The sequence below is a fragment of the Eretmochelys imbricata genome, chromosome 18 (genome assembly GCF_965152235.1).
Source record: "Eretmochelys imbricata isolate rEreImb1 chromosome 18, rEreImb1.hap1, whole genome shotgun sequence".
NCBI classification, from domain to species: Eukaryota; Metazoa; Chordata; order Testudines; family Cheloniidae; genus Eretmochelys; species Eretmochelys imbricata.
Window position 1 is genome coordinate 13,477,460 of NC_135589.1, and position 23,007 is coordinate 13,500,466.

The window sequence follows — 23,007 nt, forward strand, 5'->3', positions numbered from 1 at the left end:
CACAAGAAGTCTGGGGCGGAGGTGGGAACTGAACGTGGGTCTTGAATCCCAAGCTAGCACCAATTGGACCATCCTTCCCCTCCTCAGTAGTGACCCCTCTTGTCAAATTAAGGTACAAAACTGATAGGCTTAAGCTGTACCCTGGTCATCTAACAGGACAGGGACTTAAAGGGTATGGGGGTTGACTGGGACAGGGAATAGGAAAAGCGCTTTGTCAGGGATGCCAGAGCCACAGATGGAAGGGGCAAGAACGTGTGTTTTGGAGCCCCTCTCAACTAAGATGACCCGATTTCTTTCAGTCACTTACTTCCGTTCCAGCTGCATTCTGGTTTTCACCATCCATATAGGGTTCATCAGGGAATTTGTGACAAAAGCTGAAAGACAAAAAAAACAAAAAAACAGCGTAATTAAGAGGGATTGGTTGCTGCAATAACCATGACAATTGCTAAGCTTTAATGCTCTGTAGTCCCATAGGCGAGATTCTATTTAGAGATTTCAGAACAGGAAGTATAGGGAGGGAGGTAGTCAGTTTGGAATCAACACATTGCTACAGAATCATAGCAAGTTCCCCTTATGAGGTATTCATTCTCTCTACCGTAGGATTTTGTGTAGCACTCAGCACTGGTATTATTATGTAGCCCGGGTTGCTGTAAACAATCTTTCTATAAGATTTAATATTTACTGATTGGTTTTAGAATAATTTATTAACTTGTCCATGAACCAATCATCCATACCAGATAGTTCAAGACTCTAGGTGGTGCTGTTGAGCCATCTCCTTAACTGAACCCATCCATACTTGAAATAATTTGAGAATGTTTTTTAATGGGCAGTTAGGTGACTTAGGTCTGAGTAAACTGGTGCAGTCATCCTGAAGTAAATTCTCCCAGAACAGCAAAGTACCATCCCAACACTGACAAAAAGAGAGACTACAAAGAATAGCTGATCGAAAAACCATTCTGATTGGGGATTGGCTGATTTCAATTAAATTGCACCTTTCCTTATTGTTCACAGGAGCATCAGCATAACCTCCTCCTCCTTCTGGTCTGCAAATGGCAAACTTATTTTCAGAAGAAACGTACACAAAGTTTTCCATATTAAAAGGGTTCCTACATAAGCAAGATGAAATACACTTGAGCACTAGCACATTCACTTGATATTGTGCTGCATGAGAGGTTAGTAACTTCACCTCTTCCCACCCCTTAAATCTTTAAGTCTCAGTTTCAAAGACACTTATTATAACACGCAAATGGTTTCTTTCCCCAGCTGAGGGAATGACGACACATTGCTGGTCACTGCTCAAGAACTGCAGTGCTTGGTGTATAACACAGGGTAAGATTTCTTTAAGACTAGGATTGTCAAAGGAGCCTAAGGCCCTGTCTATACACTAGTTGTACCGCTTGAATTATTCCAGTATAGTCTAGCACTACAAGCCCCCTAGTGGGATGCATTTATACCAGTACAAAAGTGTTTTGTTTTTTTTCTGGTAAATCTTATTCCTGTATGGGAAGGAGAATAAACTAGTCCAGAATAAGACACCTTTATATTGGTATAATTGTGCCAACACTAGGAGTTATAACAGTGTAACTATTTCAGTAAATAGTTACTACTCCCCACCCCGAACCCCCCCTCCCCAACATTGTTTTACTTGTGTAAAAATATCGACAGAGCAGGCCTAAGGGACTTGTGTGCCCAACTCCCTTGGAAAGCCCCATAGGCTTATTTGAAAATCCCATCTTAAATTCCTTGTTCCACTGGGTAATCCATCCAGTACGCTTCAGAATTTGTGACATATTGGACCCTCTGCGGTATACCAGTTGTTAGGCATTTCTTTATGTGGGGTGACTACAGCATGTACATATCTTATGTGGGTATTCACCTAGCAGGCTCCTCTAGAGTTTTATTTCTCACCTTCCAAATGCTTTACGGTGACTTTGAAAGTATCCTTGTCAGAGCGTCCCACAACTATGTTATACACCTGGTAAAAACAACCCTTGTTTGGAATTAATTCCTCCCTGGTTGAAACGGATACTCAGTTGTGTAAGTAGAGAGCTGCAGAAGTAAGCTGCATGACTAAGCCTCTGCATGAACATTAACTTCTGCAAAGTTCTGCAAAGAGGGGTTCCTTAAGAATCCATAGAGGAGCTTGCCAAGTTGCCTCCTGCCTCCCTGTTTTGAAGAGAGCTGGAAGTTTCTGGTCCGGCAGAGTTGATTTTCAACAGTCCCTGTACTTTGATTCCTGAGAGGTGCCCTTCCCAACATCATTGTTTCATGAACTCAGCCACCTCTCCTGATCTCAATCTTTTATGGAGATCATTTGCTGGATAAATGTTCCTTGGAAAAAGAATGCCCTTCTCCATGGTGAGGCCCAGCAACACAGTGGGTGTACAAACCCAGGGAGACCAAATGAACATTTTCAGAAAGATCTGGGCATTTCTGCACCATAATACACAGCTTGTGTCTTCGTGTGTATTATGGTAGCATACAGAGGTATCGATCAGATCAGGCGCCATTGTACAGGGTACTAATACAAACACAGTTCCCTGTTTTATGCTTCATTGCCAACATTTCCTGCTGCTTTAGCTGAGAAATGTGCTTTAGGCAGCCCTAGATGGTACGTGTACCATACAGAGTAGCACGTCGAAAGAATTATGGACCATCTGATAGATGAAACTTCTTCATTGCCCTCTATAAAGAGAGGTTCTTGAGAGTGGAGTGGAAAGGAAATGGTGCGTGACTGATTCTGGAGTAGGATCAACACGGATAACCCATTACTGGAAGCAGAATGGCTGGGCACCTTTGTACTATGGCAAGACAGCCTCGGAGACAAAGGGACACCCTCCATGTGATAACATACCTGCAGAGCCTGCTGAGCAAATGTGCACAATGTTGCTGTTGGGCACAAAAGTGCCATTAAATCGCTCCTTGGCTTTGGAGTAGCATGCAAAGTAGACCGCCCTGTGCCAGGAAGAAGAGAAGAAATCGCAACAGAGGATAATCTACAGACATGCAATTCAAACCAGTCACTGCTTTCCTCCCATAGTCCTGACCAACAAGGTAAATCTCAGAAGGGCCTCAACATTATTGTTTCCATCTGCAAAGGCTCAGCCTGCCAACCTGCACTGGGATGTCTGCCTTTACAGCCAGAGGATTAGAACTAGGGTGTCGTGCATTTCATAGCTTCTGTGGGCCAAGCTCAGTGTGCACATCAGGAACTCCATGCATTCCTCCATTCCACCCCACATGTTCCCGTGTGCCACCCCCTCTATTTCAGGGACTCCCTGCAACTTCCCCACTGCTCCCTTACGTACAGGGCTCTAACTCCCACATCCTTCATTTACCTCCTCAATGTCAGTGGCTCTGCCTGCCCCCCATTCCTCCCTCTCAATCTCCCCCCTGCCACCAGGGGCTTTGAGGGTCCCCCCCACTCCTCTGTTGGCAGAAGCTATGCCCCCCATTCCTCCCACTCTCCCCCACCAGAGAGTCAGAGTGCCATCCCCCCATGGCAGGGGCTCTGTGTACACCCCTATCCCCCCAAACTAGGAACCCCCAATTTCCCCTCCACCAGGTGTTGTGTGTGCCCCATTTTCCCCATGCCAGAGCTTTGTGCATGCCCACATTCGCTGCCCCCTTTCTTTTTGGTCTGTCTTAATGTAAATCTCACATTTTTTGCACCCCTTTATTTCTATTGTCCCAGTCTATGCCCAGCAAGTCACCCATTCCTGATATTCATTTAAATACATGGTTCAGTCTACATATTTTTTTTAAAAAAAAAAGAGGACTGGCTTGTACTAACAGAAACCCCTCTTTTTATCCAATCTCAAGTTCCCTCTCTGCAGATCAGTTATGTGAAGACGGTGTGTGAAACTGATAATGAAAAGCAAAGATCATAAGTAGCCCCCTGGATACACACACAGAGAAACAAAATGTACAGAAGCCAATAAATATGCCAGAGAAAGCCAGATTTTTAGGCACTGTAAACAGGCACTTGCTTTCAGTCTGCTCGTACACCTTCTCCCAGGGAGAAGGAGAAGGAAACAGACAAGGAATTGAAAAGTGCTAGGCAAGTACTAAGTAAGATTAATTCACATTCAGTTTTGATTTGCACACCTCAAAAATAATGGCTCGAATTTAATATATATTTGCATCACACTTGCATGGCACTTTTTTCATCCATAGATCTGCAACTGCTTTATGACAAGGAAAGAGCTTCAGTAGCCCCATTTCACAGATGGGGTAACTAAGGTATATAAAAGTTAAGCAACTTGTCCCAAATCACTGAGTACATCTGTGACAGAGCTGGAATTGGAATTCAGGTCTTCTGTCTACTAGGACTACGTGCTCTTATCACTGGCCAGCAGTTAGTTCATAAATGAACTGTTCGGGTGGTTTTTAGACTAGTTTAATAAAAACAGAGCATTTATAATATGCTTAGTACAATCTTTGTGCCACAGCCTTAAAATGTACTTTTTTTTTATTATGGAACTGAACCCTTTAAGATCTTTACCTTGATGGTGCCACTCCAACCAAGTTTGGACCCAATCCTCGGAAGAGCGACCTTGGTCCTTCTTTTTCCAAAATTGACCTAAAAAAATAAAAATAAAAAACAAAAATAAAGATCACCAACTACCTCTCCTGGTAGACAATAACCATCAGTCACAGATCAGGAAAACTGCGGTAAAAGATAACAGTATTAAACAACAAACCTATTAGCGATCAGGCTGTGCTCTTTGGTAGAAAGCTGGCTGATTTAGCTATTGACTTGAAAAAGGAAGCTAATGCAATGGAACTTAAGGGTATTACAGACAAATCTGCATTTGTGTCATATGAGAGCAGCTTAATAGCTCAATTGCTAGAAAACTATTGGGAGCTGGGTTATTAAAAAAGTTAATGGAGATCACAAGAGAAGTCAGTTCTGAAAGACAAAAAAAGCATTCATTCTATCACAGCTATTCCTTCAGGGGGAACATTTGAAGGGAAGTGGAGATTTCATTGAGAAGCAAAGGTGTATGGGGTTGAGAGGCCTTGCTAAATGGTGCACCCCTTCGAATGGGTCACCAGTGGGGGCTAACGAGCATAGGAGGCGGTGTTCCCTGCCCACTCTGCGGTGGGCGCGAGACTGAGCTTTCCTAGTCCTGAGTCAGTGACGCAGAGGCTGCCCGGACCCTATGAGAATCAGAGAACCATGCAGATTTCCCCACATGGGAGGGAGGAATGGGGAGATAAAGACTAGAGTGGAACTGCCCCACACACTCTTTTTGGAGGACTGTGAGAGTATTTTTTGGGGAAAAGGGGGACAGGAGAACACATGGTCAGAGCATGGGGGGAGGGGGAGGACTAGTTTCCAGAAGTAGGAACCTACACATTCCTCCTTCCAAGGGGAAGCATACACTCCCTGTTACGCAGCTTGGAGTCTAGTCTGACCAGGCATTACACATTCTGGTTTAGGCCTCCTAAGCAGAAGCACAGAACACTGCAGTTGCAGTACTGTCAATTCCGAGCATTGAAAAAAATCATGCATTTGATATAGCAGAGCCTAAGTTGGCTTTAAAACTCATGAGATTTAAAAATAAAATAATAAATAATAACGTTGGGATTCATTCTCTTTGCCTTCTGGGTTTTGAGCTTTTAGGTTACACCTGGATCATGTTTTCAAGCTTTTCTTTGCAATTATGATGGCTAGAAATGTACTCTTCTAAAATGAAAGATTGAGATTGTCACAATCACGAGACTCTAAGAGCTGGGGCTTTAAGACAGCCACCAAATATAGTGCGAGTTGGCAACACCGGTGAAGATCAGTCCAAATTCCTGACCTTGAGTGTCATTTTTTCCTTCCCATGGTTTAAACCCAAATGGGTGAGATGAGCTGGCACCAATATAAAAAAGGGAAAATGGTTTGGATGCCTCCTGGGGACCCTGCACAATTTGTACAAGTTTGGCTCAAAAGCATCCCTAGTGGAGGGTTCGATTCCAAGCAAGAAGCCTTGGCACAGAGGGACATTTACAAGTAAGAAAATAATGGTTGAGCCCTAGTAAGTATCCGTGGACCATATTTCAACCATCAGCAAAAGCCACTTTTATTGCCATGGAGCTGCTTTGGATTTCAGTACGGTTGCCTGCAAGGCAGTAGCAGCCCTCCTATTTAATAAAAAAAAAGTGCGTGTGAAAAACATGCGAGGAAATTCAAACAGCTCCTGCTTCCAAAGGTCCTTCACACGTGCCTGTTCTTTTGGTTTAAGTCTCCCATTTTGCAAAGTTTACTTTCCAGGTCATTAATGCTGCTGGCAACGTTTGCCGCAGAGCCCAAAAAACAAGCTCATTAGAAAGCTTCTGAAATGCATCCCCAAAGCAGAGCCGAATATTCTGTGTAAACTCCGAGGCTAAGTGTCTCCTAGGAAACAGATCCAGTGACTGCTTGTTCTTTGTCACTTTAATAGTCACGACTGTGGCTTCCAGCTGAGGTGACTCACCAAAATCTGGTTTACACACAAGCAGCTTGCCCTTCTGGGACCATTTTCCATTCTGAAAGGTTCCACAGGCAAGTTTAACCAGGTCTGTCCAGGGCATTTATTTTCTTTCTAGCCTTAACAGTCAGTGTTTTCATAGCCAATACACAACTCCCTGGGAGCAATCTGACAGAGGCCTCTGAAGGCTTTTTCCCTTTCAATGGGATTATTGATACCACTCAAAGCACCTAGTTCACCCACCCCCAGCTCAGCAGTTTCAGAAGAGAAGGGCAGAGGGAATTAATGCAAAAGACCCAATTTGCTCTCCATCCTGCTTTAAGGTTTCAAGTTCACAGCAGCAGGAAGGATCGCCACAAGCAGCATTATTTGAATTGTAGTGGCATTTAGGAGCTCCAGTCATGGACCAGGACCCCACTGAGGTTGTTGTTGTGTTTGCACAGCATCTACAACAATAAAAAGACAATCTATGCCCCAAACCCCTAGTATTCTGCAGCCTGGAACACACTGAGACATCAGTAAGAAGAGCCCCAAAAAGTCATCACCGCTCATTACCTGCTCTAGAAGGCTTGCTTGAGTCGAAAGCTATTAATACAGCATCTTCTCTGAAGAATCAATCATGAATAAGGCTAAGATTTTGTCATGGTTATTTTTAGTAAAAAAAAGTCATGGACAGGTCACGGGCAATAAATAAAACTTCATGGAAGCCATGACCTCTGTGACTTTTGCTGCTGCGGCTCCATGGTTTCCCCTGCCACTGTGGTAGCCGGGAGCTGTGGGGAACCCCCTCTGCCTGCGGCAGCTGCAGAGCAAGCCCCCCCTTTCACCCACAGATGTTGGGAGCTGCAGGATGACCATATCTGTCAAAGAGAAAATGGGACACCCCCAGCCACTTGCCCAAGGTGGCCCCCTCCCCTCCTCACCCCTCCACTTGAGGCTGTTGCCCATCGCTGGAACCCTGAAAGCCACTTGCCCAAGGAGGGCCCCCTCAGGAGGCTGTTGCCTGTTGCTGGAAACTTGCAGGGGGCCCCGTCACTGCTGTCACCTGTTGCTGGAAACTTCCTGGGGACCCGCTGGCTGCCAGCTCCAGTCCCTCGGCCCCTGGGGCTGAAGCAGAGATGGTCACGGAGGATTCTGGAAGTCAGGGATTCCATGACCTCAATGTAGCCTTAATCATGAAGAATCAGGTTCTGAACAGTTGACTCCAATGATATAACTAAGAAAAATGCTGAACAAGTCCATGCTCCCTCTATACCCCTTCATCCAATATTGCTATAGAGAAGGAAATTAGTCTTGGGAGGAAAGTGCACTCCTATCTATAGGGAAAGCTCTACAAATGTGGTCTCTGAAAACTTTCTTTGGTGGAGGTGGCAACAAGGAAGGCGTTTACACTTTCCTTGGAGAATGTGCCCATTTACACAAAGTTGTGGTTAACTGCAGCATCAAGGGGGTCTGATTTCATCAAAATGAGAAAGGGGAGCCAGTGGCAAGTGTACACTGTCTCTTTAGGAGAGTGCACTGAGGTCCTGTGTGAAATCAATTCTAGACTCTGAAGAACTTATTGTCTGTGAAATACAAACAGTACAATCGATTTGCAAGATTGCTTCACAGACATCTGGAAAAGGAGCCAGGCAAGCGACAGACTTTGAGCAGTTGCTGAAATGAAACAAGATTAAATAAATCCAGACCACAAACGCTGACTTTAATGAGTCTATAAGGATGGTAAAAGCTCACCCAGTTTTAGCCAACTTTCTATCTCCCCACAAAGGACAACCCTGAAAATGAGAGAGAGTGGTGAATACTGTCACAAGAACTGGCTACCTTGAAATGGTTTTATTGGACTCCCTTTTAATCAGGATTGCTTTGTGTCGCAGGAGGGAGGGGAGTTAGATGCATCCAAAATGTACTGATTTGCTCCGGTTACCTTGGTTGTGCATCGTGTACTGCTCTAGACTCAATCTGACCAAAAAAAAAATGTTATAAAGAGGAGTGCTTGGCATTTGTGGGATAGGGTGGGAGAGAAGTATTGCTTATCTATAATAAGAGATTCAAGTTGTGACGTGACGCAAGCTACACAGTCTGTAGAGGACTTGATTGCCACTGTATTGTTATCTAATTCATGCAACTTCACTGGGCAATGTGCCAAATTTATCAGTATTACATGAATCAACCAACATGTTTTGCTGGGCTTTTTTTTGGGGGGGGGGAGGGGAGGGGTGCACCAAAATGCCTGATGTAAACAAAAAATCGTTGCACGAAAATAAAGTGCAAATATTTATTTGCACAGATCTACATAAACCTGGTGCAGATTAGATTTTGCCTTTGCTTTCTCCAGAAATGTAGCAGCAGAGACCTAGGCCTCAGGTTAGGCCATACAAACCCATTAGCTTGGGAGCACTGACTTGCCTTCGATCCAGTCTTCTTTTGTTGGATGTATGTCATGAAAAGATTAGGCTGAACACACTGCTGCTCCTACCTGTCTGCAGAGGCATCTGACGAGCCTTGGAGATTTTCCAACAGGGATATGCAGGGGGAGTTCAAACTCCCAGCTGAGGATTTACGGGAATGACCATATAATGTGCACTGCCTGAAACCACACATCAGTAGCAGACAGAAGGCTGCTCGTTCAGTCAGAAATAGCAAAAGAGGAGGAAAGAATAGGGCTGTCTTAGGGACTGTTCATGCTGGGTTTTCTAGCTGGACTGCTTTTGTGAAAGACACTGTCTCCTTCCTCTTCCCTCTCCTCCCCCATGAGTTCCCGTGTGGCATGTCACAATCAGCGCCTTTCATAACAGTGCAGAGAAGCCCTCATTCACACGCATTCACCAGTGCCCTACCTGTACCAGAAAGGCCTCCAAATTCAAAAGATCACCCTAGACCAGGGGTGTGCAAGCTTTTTGGGCCAAGGGCCACATCAGGGTTGCGAAACGGTATGGAGAGCTGGGTAGGGAAGGCTGTGCCTTCGCAAACTGCCTGGCCCCTGCCTCCCTCCCATTTCCCGCCCCTGAATGCCCCCCTCAGAAACCCTGATCCATTCAACTCCCCCCGCCCGGGGCTCCTTGTCCCCTGACCGACCCCTCCTGGGACCCCTGTCCCTAGCTGTCCCCCAGGACCGCACGCCCTATCCAACCCCCCCGTTCCCTGTCCCCCCTCTTCCTGGGATCCCCTAAACCGCTCCCTGTTTCCTGACCAGTGTGTATCTCCCCCCCCTCCCCACAAAACCTCCGCCCCCTCCAACCAATCCCTGTCCCCTGGGACCTCCTGCCCCGTATCCAACTCCCCCCGCCCCCTTACCATGCCGCTCAGAGCAGTGGGACGGGCTTATTGGAAAGCCTCGGAGGTGGGCGGGCACAAGATGTGCTGCCCGCGCAGCGGCGCACCTGCAGGGGAAGGAAAACAGCGGGGGAGGGGCCAGGGCCTAGCCTCCTTGGCTGGGAGCTCAAGGGCCGGGCAGGACGGTCCCGTGGGCTGTAGTTTGCCTGCCTCTGCCCGAGACCTTCCAACCCCAGGTACTGAGCAAAGATTACATCATGTAGATCCTGTTTGCATCAGTTCAGGTTCTTGGACAGAAACCAAGTCTCATCTAATTTGCAGCACGTAGCTGGGAATGTAAGACGGGGGACAGCAATGAATGATGTGGCAAACATGAAAGATAGGAAGCTTGTATAAAATGGATTGTTAGTTTTATCAATCTATTGTTTCAAAGAAGCTGGGAACAGGAAACCTGGCAGCCAGATCGCCACTGGAAAAGCTCAGTCTTGAAGCTGCCAATTGTGCAGTTTTTGGCAGAATCTAAGCCTTAAAAGAAAGACATGGATAGATTGCTCTGAAAAGCAGTCCCAACTGTACACCACTGCGCTACTGCCCTGCAAACCCAGAGCAGTGGCGTTACACACCCCTTCACCCTCCAGCACAGAGTGTGTCAGAGGTTAGTTTGGACCATTCCAATATTATTAAACTACAGTCTAATACTCTAAAACACAGTGCCAGTCGAGCAATGCAAGACACCACACGCTATGGCCTTTACACTCTTCCCTTCTTCATCACTTGATGGGCTTTTGGCTCTCTCTCTTTTTTTTTTTAAAGTGAATTTTAGGCCAAGGCCCCACACTATTTGATGACTGGTGTTTGTGGATTCTGCCCATCAAAGCAACTGAACACCCACCCACACAGGCGGGAGGGGGGCCCACAAAACCTTAGAAAGGTGGGTACAGCCCATCGAAACAAAAGGGACCAGGCTCCCTGAAACAGGTGGAGGGGTAGACCCCAGTTAGAGTGACAGTCTTGGAGTCCATGGTCCCCAGAACAGGTACACAGCACAGACAGCAGCAACGAAAAGTTTTTCTCCCATGCTGCTCCAACTCTGAACTAGGATCGTCATCAGCTCCAGAGATGAGAGGGAGGAGTTCTGCCTCAGTGGCTCACTCAGTCTTTCAGTCACACTGCTAAGATAGGGGCCTAGCCAGCAGGACTTGCCCATTACACTGCTCCAGTGCAAAAGACTGAGAAACATGAGAAATCCAAAAGGATGAACAGGGTGAGAATCCACATGTTCTGAGCTATAGGAAGTGCTATGGAGGAAAGGCATATTTTTAAAACTTCTCCTGCAAGCAGACATACATATCACCTGGCAAGAGAATACTACCGTCTCTTGATCCTTGGGGCTTCATACTTACCAGAAAGCTTAGAGCCAATAAGTCTATTTAAAAATACTACCTCCAGACACTTATCCAAACCAATACTCTTTGGAAAGCTTCTCAGTGCAGTTTTAAATAAGTTCCTTTGGAAATTCAAAGGTGCTTCCACAAGATGTATTTTTAAAGGTTAATTCAACTTTTCAGTTGATGCTGAATACATAAGGCCCAATTCCCATCTCACACCAGTGAGAGTCCAGAAGGACACCATTCAAGTGTAAAACTAGTGGCAATGAAATCAGAGTCAAGTCCACTGGTTGCACAGGATGCTACGAATGACAAGAGCTGTACTCACTTTAGAACCCGGAGAAGTCCGGGTGATACAGATGTCGGCCTGACCATTCCTTCCCCACTGATCGTCCCCAGCTGGACTTGAGGATAGTAGACAGTCCGGAAAGCTAGCCTTGAAGACTGGAGCCTGGTCTTTATTACTTCTAAGGGACATGTAACAATGGCACCAACTGTACCCCCGCACCTGTATGGCACAATGCAAACAGAATACGGTGTAAGCAAAAGAAGGTCATATCGAAACACCACCGTTATATAACAAGTGAAGTTCTTTCCCCTCCCTTCTCCCACTGCAAGAAAGAGTTACAACTGTGTTTATGTCAATACCAGGAGAGGGGAATTTTTGGCATGAGATAAAAGAGGAGGGTTCAAAAAGAGATTCAGGAGCACTAATGCTTCCTTGTCTCAAAAAGATTTAGTGAATCATTTTCTACTCAATGCTTGCATAAGTTACCAGTGGCAGGAGGATTCTGAAGGTCAGCAAAACGCCCAAATCAATAGCAACTGATCAGCTCTTAGTCCCGTGTTCTATGTTCCTGTTTGTCCAGGTCACCTGATCTTACTGTGCAAGAGAATTTGGTTTTCTTGAATGGAGTGGGGTAATTCCAGTTTTTAGTGGGTCACTAGCCCTATTACAAAGAAGGCTCTAGATTTATGTCCTTGGGGGATTCTTCCATCAAGAAAGCCTAGCTAGAGAAGGTAAAAAATAGCAATTGTAGGGGACTTGTGCCAAAAGTGATGTGACAAAGCCTTCTCTCCTTCAGTCAGTCATTTTAAAAAGCAGTTCATACGCTCTCTTCTGAGAAGTGGAAGGTGGAGGAATCTCAGACTTCCAAGTTAATTGCCCTGAAAAACTAGCTAATATTTGAGAACAAGACAGGGGGCAGGAGAGGGGGGCGAAAGGACAAGCTATGTGGTCAAATTGGATGGGTCACTGACTCTGATATGGGAAGCTCAGGTGTAATTTATATATTAAACTATAACACCTTTACTAACAATTTAAAAAGAAACAAACCATGAATTCCAAGCCTGTGCATTAGCCCCTACTCACAAGGGTCAAGAAAATCTTGTCCTTGACACAAACGGTTGCCACCTGATAGAATCAAAACAAAAAAGTGTAATGAAAGCATTTAGTTTTATTTCAGTTTGTCTGTTGTTTTCTCAACTGTAACACCATGTGCTATGGTTGCTGCTCTTGTTCAACTCTTATTTTCCCCACCATTATCTACATGCTGACAAAACCCAATTTAGTCTTCTTCGCCTTCCTTTTCTTGACTAATGGTTTCTTCCTGTTAGCAAATGGTATAGAGAGGACTCGTTTACTTGGGGACAAAGGAAAATTAATGTGAATTAATTTATGGTGTGAATTTAAAGTGGATTTGTTAAACTGCATGAAATCCCTGAGTGGACACACTCATTCAGAATTTAAGTGATCTTATCTCAGTTTAGTTTAATTCACTAGTGAACAAAACCGAAATAAGGCCACTTAAATTCTGAAAGAGTGTCCACCCAGGGATTAATGGGGTGTAACTAATGCACTTTTAATTCCAAATTAACTAAAAGTGTGCATTTCTTTCCTGAATGTCCCTGAGTAGACAAGCCCTTAAGGGTGTCTACACACGGCATCGTAAATCCAGGTCAGTGGGGTCCAGGCTTGTGGACCGTGCTTCCAAGCCTGTGCTCAAGCATCCTCACTGTATTGGACACCTGGGTTTACAATTGCTGGACCATGGTATCACAGCCACGCTAATGTTCGTCAGTACTGCACTACACAGACATTCTGACTTGGGTCTACAGCTTGAGCTGCATCCACCGTGCAAAACGTTTGAGGGGTGGGTGAGAGCCCGAAGCCCTAGCAGGGTCCTATGACCCAGGTCCTGAGTGCTTGCTGACATGAGTTAGACTGATTCGTGTGTGCGGATGAAAGGAGGGCTTGGGCTGCACCTGAATCAGAGCCTGGGCTTAGTGTGCAGTGCAGGCATACCGTAAGTTCGGGGGTGGGGTTCTCAACGTTTTCCTTTGAGCCCCCACCCCAACATGCTATAAAAACTCCACGTCCCACTCATGCCACAACAACAGGTTTTCTGCATTCAAAAGCCAGGACCAACATTAGTGGGTAGCAAGCAGGGCAACTGCCCGGGGCCCCATGTCACAGAGGGCCCTGTGAAGCTAAGTTGCTCAGGCTCCAACTTCAGCCCCAGGGGGCCGGGCTTGGGGCCCTGAGCTACACGTGGTGGGGCCTCCGCTTTCTGTCATGAGCCCCAGAAAGTCTAATGCTGTACCTGCTTGGCAGACCCCCTGAAACCTGCTCGTGCACACCCCACCCCAAGGACTAGCAACTACTGTGTATACATTGAGCAATGAACAATGCTAACTCACACTACTGATTGGGAAACCCTCTGGAAATTAAAACAAACAAACAAACATGATTGAAAAACAAGGACAGTTGATTGCAAGATGTAGCTGGTTCATTTATTTTGACAAATGTTGTTTACAATGATTTCTCCTAACAGTTCACGGCATGCTAGCAAATGTTTTTTTTCCCATAGTACATATTGTGTAAAACTTCAGTAACACGCATAACTTTTCCAGTAAGCTTACAACACCATTCTGCTATTACATCTGTGCTGAGATGTGGGGCAAGGCTGCAGGTTAGGACAATATGCAATTTTGTGGCTCAGAGAGGTTCTACAGTAACTCCTCACTTAACATCCTCTCGCTTAATGTTGTTTCGATCTTACGTCCCTCCTCAATTACAGAACATGCTCCATTTAAAGTTGTGCAATGCTTTGCTATAATGTCGTTTGGCTGTCTACTTTGTCCACAGCTGGCAGCCCCCGATCAGCTCCCCTACGCCGCCCCCGCCCCCCACAGCACCTCCCACCCGCTGGCAGATCCTGTGGATCAGCACTTTCCCCCTCCTTCCCCCGCCTCCTGCCCATGGCAATCAGCTGGCTTGCAGCATTCAGGAGGGAGGGGGGAGGAGTGAGGACTCGGTGCACAGGCTCCCCCTCCCTCCCTCCCCTGCCCCCTGAACGTCGCAAGGCAAGGCAGGGGAGAAGCAAGGATGTGGCGTGCGGAGTGAAGGGGGAGGGAGGGAGGGTAGAAGAAATGGGTCAAGGGTGGGGGCTTGGGGGAAGGGGTGGAGTGGGCAGGCTGAGGGTTGAGTGCCCTGCCCCTGGTGCTTGCAGAGTAGGGGAAGCTACAGCTGTGCAACGTGCTTCTCCTAGCCTACAGAACCTTCAGCCTCCTTGCCTGCCTCATTGTCTCCAGTGCCAGCAGGCTGTGCCTGTGTGGGGTAAGGCGGGGGCACCTCCCAACTATAGTACTGTACTGTACGGCAAAAAAAAAAAAATTTCCCTGGAACCTAACCCCCCCCATTTACATCCATTCTTATGGGGAAATTGGATTCGCTTAACACCGTTTCACTTAAAGTCACATTTTTCAGGAACAGAACTACAACGTTAAGTGAGGAGTTTACTGTACTGCTACGTAAGCGGCCTCCCCACTGCAGCCCATAGAGGAGAAGCCCATATAGCCACGCTGCCGGCTCTGTCTTCTGCAGGCACCACCCCCTGCAGCTCCCATTGGCTGGGGGAGAGGGACAGAAATATCATCACTAATCATTGGGCAGAATCAGCCATGGAGGCAGCATCATTAGTTGCCAGGCAGAGTAAGCCGTGGAGGCAGTGTCACTCCCCCACCCCAAGTCAAAATACCGACCACAACTATCTGATGCACACCTTGCTGTAATCCTGAAGGTTTCAACGGCTTTGTCACTGAGGCCAAACATCAACAAACTGACAGAACTGAAGTGTTGCCAGGTGTCCGGCAAACACTAAAAACTCTCTGGCAGGCAAAGAATTGTATAAAGTTGTATGACAGTTTTATTATTGCTAAGAAATTCAAAATAAAAAACAAAATATAAACATTTTCTTTTTGGACCACCATTGTCAGTGACATTACTGGCCTGCTGGGGGTATTTGAGGACTGGCACTGGCTCTAAGGTAAATTGAGTGTGAGACCCCCTGAACTAGTGTGTTGCACCTCACCTTACATGCATGCTGCTGCTTCCTGCAATCATGCTGAAGCTCTCTGCTCCAGAATTAACCCTTGCCAGTAATGATCAACAGAGGCAGTGTGGCCAAGTGGATAGAGCTCCGAACTAAAACTCAAAAGAGCTGGGTATTATTCTCATCTCTTCCACTGCCCTGGCTGAGTGGCCTTGGTCAAAACTCTTTGCCCCTGTGTGCCTCAGTAGGATACTTCCTTTGTGAAGTGCTTTGTGATCTACTGAAGAAGTGTGCTATAAGATATTATTATAGGCGTTAGCTAGGATGTAGAATGAAAAGTTCAGTTTTCTACAACTTAAATAGGAGAGATCTTCCACAGCTCAACTCAATGGAAGGAAGCATTTTCTTTGTTTACACAAGTGTCTTAGCATTTCTTGAAGTGATAACATGCTATGAGATTCCCTTTGGAGAATACCATTTAATTCAGTGGATCTTATGGTGAAATTGCAATTTAGGTGTTGTCCATGAGAAGGAAGCAAAAAACTGCCCCTCATCTTACTCACAGGCCAAGCAGTGCCTGATAGAGTTACAAGGAACTTGCTGGAAAAACTCATACGCACCAGAGTAAAGTCTAATGCCAGGTCTACACACTAAGAACTTTTGCTGCTATAGCCAGGCTGGTTAGGGGTGATTTTCTCTGACATTTCTATGCAGGCAAATGCCCTAGTGTTAGGGGCGTGCACAAGAATAAAAGTTTGGTCGCTTTTGGAGGGGCAATCTCTGTGCTGTCCGCGGCTCGAGAGGCTGGTTCCCCCCTTCCCCCAAGTCAGTGGACCTTACTCATCTCTCCCCGTCCCGCCCCGGGGGCCAGTGGAGCTCGCTCTCCCTGACCCAGCACCGCAGGAGTTCTGTGCCCCTGCTGATTGGAGGTGGGCCTGTGCTACTTCTTGCCCCCTGTTACGCAAGCCCCTACCTAGCGAGGGATTTGCTGAACAACTCTTTTTGGTGGCCTCAGAGTGCGGCCACCAACCCCTGCTGGTGGCTGCTCTGACAATTTTTCCAACCCTAAGCCCCACTGCCCCAGGCTGAAGCCTGCAGCCCCCTGAGCACGCTGGCACACTGGCCCCACATGTCTGCAGAGGCGCTGCCCGGAGCCCCCAAGAGGCTCTGTGGTGAAGAGCGCTGATCCCTTGCTGGCAGTGCTAGCAAACACCAAGGCAGCCAGGAGCAACTGCTTTGCGACCCTCCACCCAATCTCCACCCAGGCCACAGAAAAATCCCCTGGTGACCGCATTTGAGAAAAGCTGGTCATAACATGTGCTTTTGGTGGTAGAGCTAATTTTGCTTGCTGAATTGATATAAACTATAAGGGCAAAAGCATTTCTTTTTGCCTGTATAAGCTGCATCTATCTACACTATAGGGGTTTTGACAGCAAAACTTAAGGATAGACTAGGCCTTACTGTAAAGATGATCAGAACATCCAGGACTATTTGGAAACAGAGGGTACTTTAATTCCAGTTTCCCCATTATTGTTTGTATTTGCTGGATAGACTGCAAGATTCTTCCTCCCTTTACCATTAATAATTCTCCCCCATGCAAACAGCCCCCCTGTGAAATCTGAGAACTTTAGAGCCTTAAACTATGAGTAACAATATCAGTCAAGTGTGTTTTCCTTCATCTTCTTGATTCTTGCTCCTTCCTATCACAAACAGAAAGAGCTTATCCTAAACCAGTGGCAATCCATGCATTTTACAGTAACAGGTATTCTGAGAAACAGCTTTGCCTCCAGACATTTTAATCCACTTGATTTTGACCTTGGCTGTAGAATAAAACACCGAAGCTGCTTAGGAAGCTAGGCACACACACAGCAGCTGAAATTCTGTTGCATGGATTGAGGGTGAGCTACATTTACAGAAAAACTGACACAAAAGACTGACTGAACAAGCAGCTTGGTTGTTATCAGCACTTTGCTCACTTTGTGTACAGAACCTGGGCCTGACATTAGCTATCTGCTCTGCAAATAGAGCTTTGGAGCACAAGGCTTTAGCACATCTTCCTCAATGGACAGCATGAACTGTGCGTGCTGCCCATGTGCTTGCCTGAACACAGAGAAGGTGGAGGGGGAAGGGACTGGGGCCCTGGGCAGGGAAAACCCTTCACAACAAAACCTTTGTCCGGTCCCAGAGTACAGACTTTAAAATAGTTTGGGGTTGGAATTGCATTCTGGGCATGGATCTGACATGTACCTCAAGTCCTTCCCTCTGCTCCTGAATGCCTGGATCCAACACTGGCACAACAAACCAGATTCTACCTTCACTTATGGTAGTGTAAATCACAAGTGACTCCGCTGAAATCCATGGCGTGAGAGGAGAACTTGACTCAGCCTGTCTACACCCCCATCTTAAAGAATTTATCATCCAAGAACAGAAACCGAAGTGATTAATGAATTCCCTTTGAAATGAAAAATTATGTAAGCACAGTAGTAGGTTTCTGCTTTCACCAAAGAAAGTCATCCTTCCCTATTTACATAAATAATGGGACAGATGCTTTAGTCATACAATCTTCTTTGCTGGCTTTCTTTTTATAGAGTGTCTTAACTGCTAGGTGCTATTACAGGGGGGAAAATTGGAGACACAAAATTATATGTAAAGCCACTCAAAAAAGGCAGAGCTTCGTAACCACCATTTTTGCAGTGTGTCACCCACATCCACATTATGTAACCAGATGCTGGTGAGACTAAATATTAAAAAAACCCACACCCCTAAAACCAGAGTTTATATGCTCGGCAATGCCCTTAGAATTCTGGCAGGCTGCAAAGAGGGCAGAGAAAGCCCTCTCACTGCTCCTGGCAACTAACCAGCCATCAAAGAATTTCAGACCTTAATTGCTACAACAGGGTGTTAGGCAAAAGGCAATCTTGGCTACTGGGGTCCCTTTTTATTCAGGGCCGTAGGACTGTAGCCAAAACTCTGAATTGCATCTTGAAGCGAACAGGTGGCAGTGCAAAGAACATGAGCACTTGCTGCCTAATCTGTGTTTTCATGCTGTTAGAGTTAAACATAAGAAACACAATGTTATGCTTTGATCATTTATATTACAGTAGCACTTAGACTGGGATCAGGGCCCCATCGTACAGGGACTGTAAGAAACTTTCCCTGCCTGAATCTTACAAATCTAAACATACAATACAGGTAATGGGTGTGAGAAAGGAGGCATTATCTCTGTTTCACAGATGGGGAAACCAAAGCACTGAGTGATTGAGTGACTTGCCCAAGGTCACACAGGAAGTCTGTATTAGAACCAGGAATAGCCCACACTGCACCATGCCAAACATTTAGTTACATCTTGTTTATTCCATATACATGATAAAACGAAGTTAACTACTTACAGACAATAGATTACACAATATGAAAAGGTTATCCGATTCTATGATTATTTTGTGCAGCTTGCTTCTAAAAATATACGGTCTAGGGTTTTACGTGAGTATGTGTACTAACTACCACAGCCCTCATGACTGACAGGAGAACATTATGATTCCTACACTGAGTGACATCTCTTGTTATGCAATTTCTCCAACCTTCTCGGACACCTGGCCATTCTCCTCCAGCCACTAGCTACCTCCTCTGCCATCTTGTCCTGTTCACACACACGAACTGCCCTTCCATCCTGCAATTCAGTAACCTCCGACACGTATGCAGCCTCTACCATTTAAGTGCAAGTACCTCCTGGAATAAGTGTGTAACCTTTTCATACACAGCACGAGTTAGTATCCACATAATCAGCTTTAACCGCTCAGGGCAAATGTTACCAGCATGACTTTAAACACAACACTATCTAGCACAGCAAATCTCTGGACTTCTCTGCAGGTCAGCTCCAGTAAGTACTTCAGTATATTAACACTATGCTCTGATCAGCTGATTTTCCTCCGCATGAGGTTTCCTTGCATCATCTCTCCCTGTGATGTTCTATTTCCTGGGAAGACAGCTGAAAATAGCCTGCTGCACATAAAGGAAATACTTTCTAGTATTCCCAGAGTGTCTCATACTCCCACATCTGGGAAAAGGAAAAAAACAGCAACAACCTTAAACAGCTACGCAAACAAAGCCAAACCCTTGCAGCACTGGATTATGAATATGCAGCCAGATCAGAGTTTCCAAAGTAAAAGTTACAGCTATCGCGTCCACCAAGACTCCATACTGGTTAAAATTACTTTGAGGTACCAGCTGCAAAATTTTAGTTCTCACGACAAGATACACAGCTTTTATTGCATCAGCCTCTTGTAAAATCAAAATAAAAGGGTTTCACAATCAATTTGTTCTTCATTAGGAAAGAGAAAGCAGTCCAGAATCAGAAAGGTCTAAAGGTAGCTAAAAGTAGCGTCTACTCTCTCCACCCTCACCTAAGAATTACAGGCAGCAGAAGCACGTGATCGCAACAGAAATGGATCTTTCCCATGATGTGCAAGAATTCCCATCAGTGCCAGAAGGACCACAAAGCAGCTAGTAAGCAGTTATGACAAGAACTGATGGGAAGCCCTATGTAACTACATACAGGGGGACTGGAACAATTTGTATAGCGAGGATGCTGATACACATTGAACTGAACTGTAAACCCTGTATATAATTGGAAACCACTTGAAGCCAGGGGGTGCAGTAGCACCCCCCGTACCTCTCTGTACATATGATTACATAAGCATATTTGTTTATTTATTGTAGATGCAAAAGCTTTATTTAAAAATCATGTCCTGGTTGCTAGGCTCAACATTTGATTGTGCTTCTCTTTTTACCTCCCACTTTCTATATTTGCAAAGACCTTGACATTCATACTTAATGTCTGCCCCAGTACACAGTGACTGTATTCTAAAGAAGCTGTCAGCATCTCAACAACCTAGTCTATGTGCACGACTCCCAAAACTTAAAACCAAAACTCAACTAGAAAGGAAACCCGAACTCAGCATTGCTAGACCAAGCATAATTGTTGGGGAAAATTAAGAATGGTAAATGGTGTAATCCCAGAAGACACAGAATGGGTCAAAAACTGCTACGAGCCCAGCCAACGCTATAATGAAGGATAATTTGAGAGGACCAGATTGGAAGCCCCCTTATTCACGCTGTCAAGCATTTGATAACACTTCACTCTTATATAGCACTTCTCATCAGTTGATCTCAAAGCGCTTTGCAAAGGAGGGCAGTATTATTTACCCCCCATTTTAAATATTGAGAAACTGAGGCACAGAGAAAGGAAATGACTTGCCCAGGGTCGCCCAGGGTCACCCAGCAGGTCAATTCCCTTCAGTGGGACCACTCAGGTAAATAATCGCTTATTTACACAAGTAAGGGGCTCAATATCTAGCTCTTAACATTTCATTGTGTGCCCATCTTCGTCCTAGGAAAACTGGAAGCACTGAGAAGCGTCCCCAACAGCTGAATTTTGAATCATCTCAAAGTTAGGGGGTTCTGAGGTGAATGCTCTTTACAGAGCTTTTCACCAGATTTATTTTGCGGTGGAAAGTTTTAGTCTGTTTTTCTGCAACATGCCACAATCTCCAGCAATGAATACTCAGTGGGGACTGTTAAGCAGGTCATGCCTTCAATGCTTGAGCACTGCATTAAGTGAAATAAGTGGATGCAAACTCAGGGACTGAAGCAGATTTTGTATTAAAATAAGTAATGAAATAAGGACAAGCAGACAAGCCCCTTAATTATATTAAGCATTCAATAAAGTTCCAACTAATAATTTTGTTACCAGGTACATGAATTCTTGCAAAGCATTTTCCTGTTCTCAGATCAGTGCTGTGTTTAGACACTACTCAGGAAATAGAAAGACCTTTTTCTTATCAGAGTGTACACAGACCAGTGGACTAAGCATAGGACTGGGAGCCAGGAACTCTTGAGTTCTAATCCAGATTTTGCCCATAATTTACTGTGGCCCTGTAAGTCATGTTAACCTGCATGTCTCTGTTTCCCCTATCTGTAAGGTAGGTGAATTAGTATTCTCCTCCTCCCAGAGGGTGTTGTAAGGATGAGTGTTTGCACTGCACTATACAAGTATTAACCTCTGCTGGAGCAATTTATTAGGAGGCCTCCTCTGCCCTGTTCCTTATTGATTTAAGAAAACCCCACAAATCTACCTGCTACTACAAGTGCTCTACATGGAGCAATATTTTAAATCCTGAAGCTAGGGCAGAGAGTGGCAGCTTGTTTGTTAAATAGAGTCCTTCACCATAAAAACATGACACCAATGTTTTGTGACCTGCATTGGCTACCCAGTGGTCCCATGTGAAGTTTAAAGGTGTTGGTTTTGATCAATAGAGCCTTAAATGGCCTGGGACTCACCTGTTTGAAACACCTCTTGCAGATGCAGTGATGCAACTTAACACATTGGCAGCGATCAAACTAGAGCAACTTTGGATGTAACTGAGAGCAGCCAGGAAGGTTCTCCATGAGGACTCCTTGTATCTTCCTCATCTTTGGAATCTGCCTCACACCTTTGGTCTGAAATAGCTTGAGCTGGTTGACCTTCAGGGCATACTGCAAACCCAATCTTTTCCAGCAGGCTTTTCAAGAGGGCTTTGCTGGCTGTTTCCTTTTGGAATCTGCGAAGCAGGGGAGGTTTTGAATTGGGCCCCAATCCTTGAAACATTTAAGCACACACACAAATTAAAAATTTTATTAAAGCGAATGTTGAAAAAATTATATAATACACAGGTTGGGAAAAGAGTGTCTATACATCTAGGTAGAGTGCGTAGAGTATCCACAAACACAAAGTTAGTTTTTAAAAGTCAGATGATACAGAGAATACATAATCAGCAATAACCCAAATTTAGCTGAATAGATTGAATAATACAGTTTAGATATTAGAATCCGAATACTCATGAAAAGTTGTATAGAGATTTGGTAATGGAAAGCACATCTCAATGAGGGGAGTTTGTCCCTCAGTAATTGAGAATTAGGTTGGTTGTCCATTTAGAAAATATAATCCATGAGGACAGTATTTGTTACTTTCCTGAATGCATCCGATGAAGCGAGCTGTAGCTCACGAAAGCTTATGCTCAAATAAATCGGTTAGTCTCTAAGGTGCCAAAAGTACTCCTTTTCTTTTTGCGAATACAGACTAACACGGCTGCTACTCTGAAACCTTTCCTGACTGTGTTTCTCATCAGCACTCCAGCTCATTCCTCCTGGTATTGCTGATGTCCAGTGACGTGTTCTATGGAGATGTCCCTCAACCACCTGATGGCATCCAACACCATGAGTTGCTGCATCAGCTGGGCGTAGCGTTGACCAATTCCGCGTTCTCTCAGCACTCACTCTTACTGGGGTCCCATGAGTGTAAGGCTCCGACGATCAGCGCACGTGTCTGGACCTGTTAACCCTTAGCTCTCAAGGTTTCGGCCAGAGGGGCATACTTCTTTACCTTTCGAGCTCGGGCATCGTGGAAGGCTGGGGTCCTGTTCTTGAACAGCACTGTGATGTCCACCATGATGATCTTGTTCCAGTCCTCATTGGTGAGGACAATGTCTGGTCGCAGTTGGCTGTCAGTTCCAGGGA

The 23,007-nt window shown here is 45.4% G+C and overlaps 1 protein-coding gene across 1 annotated transcript in view; it reads right to left on the minus strand.

Annotated features, from left to right (window-relative positions):
* The window catches only part of SLC25A33 (solute carrier family 25 member 33), a 34,484-nt gene that overhangs the window by 4,060 nt on the left and 7,417 nt on the right, over window positions 1–23,007 (minus strand). The window contains exons 2-5 of the mRNA XM_077837349.1: window positions 11,451–11,630; window positions 4,505–4,582; window positions 2,855–2,955; window positions 308–374 (exon numbers count right to left, since the gene is read on the minus strand). Of these exons, the coding sequence (XP_077693475.1) occupies window positions 308–374; window positions 2,855–2,955; window positions 4,505–4,582; window positions 11,451–11,630 (426 nt within the window). The remainder of the gene's footprint in view (window positions 1–307; window positions 375–2,854; window positions 2,956–4,504; window positions 4,583–11,450; window positions 11,631–23,007) is intronic.